This window comes from Pieris rapae, chromosome 18, assembly GCF_905147795.1.
Source record: "Pieris rapae chromosome 18, ilPieRapa1.1, whole genome shotgun sequence".
Lineage (NCBI taxonomy): Eukaryota > Metazoa > Arthropoda > Insecta > Lepidoptera > Pieridae > Pieris > Pieris rapae.
The window spans coordinates 4,955,065-4,961,505 of NC_059526.1; the positions used below are offsets into that span (position 1 = coordinate 4,955,065).

The 6,441-nt window shown below is 34.1% G+C and overlaps 1 protein-coding gene across 1 annotated transcript in view; it reads left to right on the forward strand.

The window, feature by feature from the left end:
• The window catches only part of LOC110994514, a 28,146-nt gene extending 27,445 nt beyond the window's left edge, over positions 1-701 (forward strand). Inside the window, exon 7 of the mRNA XM_022261185.2 lies at positions 48-701. Within this exon, the coding sequence (XP_022116877.1) occupies positions 48-134 (87 nt within the window). The 3' untranslated portion in view covers positions 135-701. The remainder of the gene's footprint in view (positions 1-47) is intronic.
• The last annotated feature ends 5,740 nt before the right edge of the window (positions 702-6,441 follow it).

A 6,441-nucleotide genomic window follows, 5' to 3' on the forward strand; every position in this document is an offset into this window, starting at 1 on the left:
AAAAAATCACAGAAACTGTAAGAATAATTTCTACAATATTGTTACAGTGTTTATGCATTTGGTGCGTCCTGCGACTTTATCACCTCCTAAGAGCAGGTGTAACTTGGAAAGGGGCGGCCCCGATTGAGCTGTGACTATTACCCAAAGAATCAAAGGACTCCACAGTTCCTTGCGAATCGAGCCTGTTGCTAGGCAACGTCGAAAGTGATACAGACGCTAGTATGCATTCTCTATGACACACTGTGTATGTGTTAAACTCGTATTACGTTGTGATAAATTGAGTATATGTGTACAAAGAAAATAGCGTTATTAAATTGTTATGTTTCATTATGACTACGTTGAGTCTTATATGTTTGTAAATTGATATTGTAAAAGCTATGCGAAGCCATGTTTATTTTATTTACACTTAGTATAGAACGTAGAACCGCTTACGACCAGAAGAAGCTTATAATTAATTTCATATAAAATGTTATTCTTGATAAGATTGTGATTCTATCATTACAATAAACTTAGTACTCCAATAGCGAAACATGGTCCGAACTGACGACCTTGGCTTATCGTGGCGTTTAACCACTGGGTAACACTGCTCTGTTTATATTAATATTAACATACCAATGAAATTAAGAGGATATCTTTGAGTTAAGACTAAAACCTAAAGGCCTGTTTCACAATGTATGGATAAAGTACCATACATTATACATTAGCTATGCAACACATAAATTATTTGGAACATAAAAATTCCAAATAAGATACTTCGCGTTTGATGACGAATAGCACTAAATGACAGTCGTGAAACGCAAAAATATTGTTTATCCTACCAATAACTGATAAATAGCTTATTTGGAACTTATCCGGATATTGTGAAACAGGCCCTAAGTCTGTAGGAATGTTAATGACTGCGTTTTGATTGGTCAAACGGATAAACTTTATGTCACGTATCAACACGAGTTTGCCTAGAAGCACCTTTGATAATCAGAATAGAACGGAACGCGTGTCCATTTCCTCTTTTATTTTACAATGCCTTTTACAAGCCTGAATCATACTTCTATACTCCTTTACAAATACCTATACATACTCACATACCACGAGCGTAGAGACAGTCATTTTGTGGTATTCGACGAGAGTTCTTGACAGTAGAACTAATGTTACTCATTTTTGTTTTGTTGTTAATCATCATCTGTTACTAATAATTGTTGAAAGTAGTTTGTATAGTATAAAACATTGTAAATATTGTAGTAAAATATTTTTGTGATATAGCCTTACATTGCTTTGAGCGTTATATTTAATGGAAATGTCAGTTTGTATATAAACATATGTGTATATGTCCTGTCGTATGTAAAATAAATTATTAAATGTTCTTTCTTGTTTTTTTTATTTTACACACCATCCTCACAATACTAAGCCAATACGATAATCTGGAACAAAAACACTGCGAATATATAAAGATGTCGATAGTGTCGAAGATAGCACGTAGAAGGTTCAACAACTTTGTTTACAAGGATCTGTACAGCAGACTGGTTCAAACAACCTTGGCCTTGGCTTGGGAATCCAAGTTCTTGAAAAACACTTGGCTTGCTCACCCCCCAAGACTTTAAGTAAGTAGTAGGCCAACCGTATGTCCCATTTTGTTTCCAATTTATTATACCCCACCATCCTTAAGACAAATAATGTTGGGTACATTAAGGATAAATGACTGTAATGAACAACAGAAGTTCATACTTGCGATTGTTCTTACAGAAGTCATGAAATCAAGGCATCATGGTCGAATAAGACATCTTGCTTTAAGTAAACTAAACAAAAGACACAGAAACTACTCCCAACCCCTAGAGGGTTACGTGTCGTCTGACATTCTGTCTGTCTGTATTCTGACTGTCGATCATCATAGCTATGTCCACGCTTCAACTCGTTAAACGAATTGTTAATAGTCGCACGAGATGGGGCTTCATTAAGAAATGCTAATCGCAGCCTATCATAGGTTTGTTGTTCAGCTCAAAAAGAAAGTCATAATAAATCTTTGTCCGAAAATATTCTCTTGTTACGTTCATTTTCACGGGTAACAAGAGTTTTAGATTTGCCGCCAATTCACAAAAACAATTGACAAATGAATGCAATATTACATTAGGTTTCCAAAGAGTTCCAAAATTGAAATTGAAAAAGTTTTTCATTGGCAATGTTTCTAACTGGCCAGTTCTAAAAATATTCAGTGTTACCCACGTACACCAGAATACTATAAAAATAATGGTCGCATTATTTGTATGTCAAGTACGTAACGTGGCATGAGACATTACGTAATTTTCTTCCTGCCTAGAACAGAACAATAATTCCCTCTGGTAAAGATTTTAATAGTTACTACAATTTCTTTGTATAGTGGGATGTTTTGTCTTAAGGAACAATTACAACGAAGACTTCGGTTAACCTAGATAAGCTTGAAGATAATAATGATAGTTTAAACTTAATTGCATAGAAAGAATGGAGACTAGTAAAATAGGCTTTGTATGTATGTCGCAGCCAACTACCTTAATTAGCCGTTGATTTAAACGCCTATTCTCTTTACTAAACTGCGCCGTTAAACTGATTGATATTCAGCCATTTGATCAAACAGCTAAGCAAATGACTTGAATCGATGACGTTACATTACTTGCCTATTCTGTTCATTCAAATTTAGTTCCAATTTCTGCCACCTACTCCCAACCGTCAATGAAGCGTCGGCAAGCAACAAATTTAATAATATTTTCTCAAAGAGTATATAGTAAGCGTAACTAACTAAATAGTTTCATTAAAAATATATTATAGAAATAATTTTTTTTGTGCCACGTGATTATACAAATTGTCTAAACATTAGCCAGCCAGTTTATTAAATGTTGTAACAAATGCTACGGATGTAATATACGGCTTCTAATTCAGGCCGCTAGTTAAACGGCGCTGATTAGTAAAGAGGCAGGTTTTGATTGAATGACTAATTAAGCGAGTTGACTGCGACATAATATATACCGTAGAAATGTATCTAAGTTACGCTCAGCTCCTTGTTTTGCATTACTTTAAAATAGTTCAATGTTTTGTAATAATCTAAAAAAAATTGTATTAATTATTCAGTAACAATTAAATAACAATTATTGATTTAGTAAAGTTTATTCATAACATCATATTAGGTAATAATATTTAGTTTAGGGTTTAACACAATAAGTGCTCTTTTCTCGGATCCGAGTGGAGTGGTCATAGTAGCGAGCCGCCCATTCGGATCCGTGCGAACATCCCTTTCATTTTTCTAAACCATTGCTATCCCTAGCTCTCGGATCCGAGTATTAAGCACCTAATGTGTTGTATGCCGACCACTCGGATCCGATTTTTTTAATAAAAATAATAGTATATACAGTCATTCATATTTTTAAACATATTTACATAATCAAAATTCGCAATAAAAATTTTTGGTGTCCGGCTATTCGTATCCATTGTTTAAGCATTCAATGTGTTAAAAAATATTAATTAAACCCTCTCGAACTGTTTGCTAGATTTCATATACTGAACCACTCAGAGATCTGAGATGCAAGTTACGTAAGATTCGCGCAAATATTTGCTTTTATTTGTGAAAGAAACTCGTGGGAACCAATCTCAGTGTGCCTCGTTACGACCACTTAGCTTTTTACTTCGTTACTAAAAGGTTTTATCTCATGTTCTTGAATTTCAAATGCCGCCTTAAATATACACGAGATTCTACGTAAGTAATTGCAGAGTCATTTTTTATTTCAGGGCTTACAGGCGAAGTGCGTATCGCCTGGATGTTATAGGTTCTGTTGACAGTAAAAATCTGTACATCTTCTGTGCATGTCTTTAATACATTTTCGTAACTATTTATCTAAAATCAATGTTTAGCAGGTGGCTTAGTTTTCTGTTTTTTTTTATTTATTTAAAATAATGTCAAATTTAGTTCATCCAGAGTTTTTAACTCTTCATGTCTTAATCTAGGTGTTTATCAACTATAAGCACTTGCTTGTGCTGAAAAAATAATCTAGTTATCAATCCAGGCCAAAATCATACCTAAAACAGGCGCAGAAGCTATGAAGTGCCTAATTACATATACCAGTTATAGCATTGTATCAGAATCAATTTAATACTTGTACTTGGTTACGTACATATTATACAAAATTAAGATTTAAATACGGATCTCTGATACCGCGAAACACTTAAGAGTTATACTTAACTCACGTCCTTACTGTAACACAAAATTGAATGCAGACATTATCCTTAATAGTCTACGTTCTCGGTTTCTTGAGGCGTCATTATTTTATCCGTCCCTTTTGATTTTTCAACGAGGATTTAACTGAGTAATCCTGTGAAGTTTCTCACATGTGAAAAAGAAATTGAAAAGGTCTACGTCTCTATAAATAAGCCTTCAAAGCCTACGAGGGCCGAGGGCTATTAAATGTGCTTTAGCTATCCTTTGTCACTGATACCAATTTGCCTGCAAATCCGGAATGTCGCGTACCATTTACGACTCGACGTTCCGAGTTATCACTAAGGAAATCTTTTGCCGCAACCGGCACGAATGGCTTTCATTTCATCACAGATAAAGATGTATTGTTTCAATAGAAAATAGTGTTTATGATTAAAATATTCTTACTTGTTAAATGTATTTATTTTTATAAACAAAACAAAACAGTTGTGTCAAAACAAAACAGCTTAATAAATACCATGGGGTCCTAGCGCGATAAGGCTTTTTAGGGAAATATCAAAAAGGTTAGTCGAAATCACAGGACAACGAAGAGCTAACAGCTACCTCGCACAAAGATTTAGTCTAGATATTCAAAGGGGAACGGTGCCAGCATCTTCGGAACCTTGCCTAAAGGGACTCCTTTTAATAATATATGTATTTTAATTATTAAATTTTAAGGTTAGTTATTAGGTATATTAGAATTACTATATGTACAAACAAAAATATATAAAAAATAGCTTAAATTTGCAATTTGCGCTGTAGCACTTAAAAGTATCACGAGAGACTCTCATAAATTTTTGCTTCTGTTCAATCAATAAAAGTATATACATACCCGGCCTCCAAAGTCAGTGAATATAAAATAGAAGCCTCTAAACCGCGTACAATGGAAGCCGCTAAAATATAACCTATTTCGAATGAATAGTGGAAGCCGCTAATTAAATTCTATGTACATCACCTAGTTCCAATATAAATGCTCGTAAATTATTTCCGGCTGTCGCGAGCACTACTGAGCGATTTGACGTGTCATAAAGCAAATGAGTTGCATACAGCCTTGCGGGAATTCAAAGTTGGCCGAACTTTGATCGCAATTTAAATGAAATATGTGCTGTGAGTTTGAAAGGAGTTGAAGTATGCCTCGCTGATTAAATGCTCTATAAAATTTTGCATCGAGAATTTGTATGGAAAATTTAGGATAGGTTTATCCAATAATTCGTTGACTTAAAATATTATGTGTGTGGTTTGATGTTCACACTATAGATTCTATAAGGCCGAGATTCTCTAGTCAATTTATTTTATTATGCCCCTGCACACTACCAGTCGATGTTCTTTTTGAATAGCCATGGCGCGGTTCGCAACCTTGTGGTCGCGCTTAACAGGTGTTATTAGGATCGAAATGGCTATTGATAGGTTCAGAGTGAGGGCACAGAAGCATTCCAAGGCTAAGATACTTGAAAAGGACAACCATTGTGCTACGGAGATATTACTTACTGCACAATTTGGAACGAGAAAGCCATATTGAACTTGTATTCAAATTTTTATATTATGGTGTCTTTTGTTGTGACGTTCGCATATCTGATAAATTCGATTCTAAATCGTATACATATAATGTTTTGTCTTACTTATGTGGATGCCATAAAAATAAAATGTCATGCTGTATAATATTTCGAAGTAGTTAAAGGAGGGAAAATATGAAAATATGGCTACTTATTTTTTGTATAAAATTAAAATAATTTAAATAGCTGAAATGAAATTAATAATTGGATATAAAATGAGCTGCATAATGTTTTTTTTAATCTTTTGCATAATACTGGCGCCTGATATTGAAATGAGTTAACCGCTTTTAATACGAAAAATCATAATTCAATATTTCGTACTATCTACTAGCGTAAAACTTTTAGTTATAAGTTTTTATCTTTCAATATTTTTGTAATGTGTGTAGAAATTGATCTCTTAAGTGAAGTGACTAATATTATAAAGAGAAAAGATTTGTATGTTAGTATATTTGTTAAAAGAGTATAAGAAAAGAGCATACCAATTCTTAAAAGGTCAGCAACGCACTCCCGAGCCCTCTGGCATTGAGAGTGTCCATGGGCGGCGGTATCACTTAACATCAGGTGAGCCTCCTGCCCATTTGCCCCTGTTCTATTAAAAAAAAAAACTAGCAGTCGGTCTTTCACATTTTGGCATAAGTATTTAGTAAGTATAAGTATTTACAAAATCTCTTTTCTTTT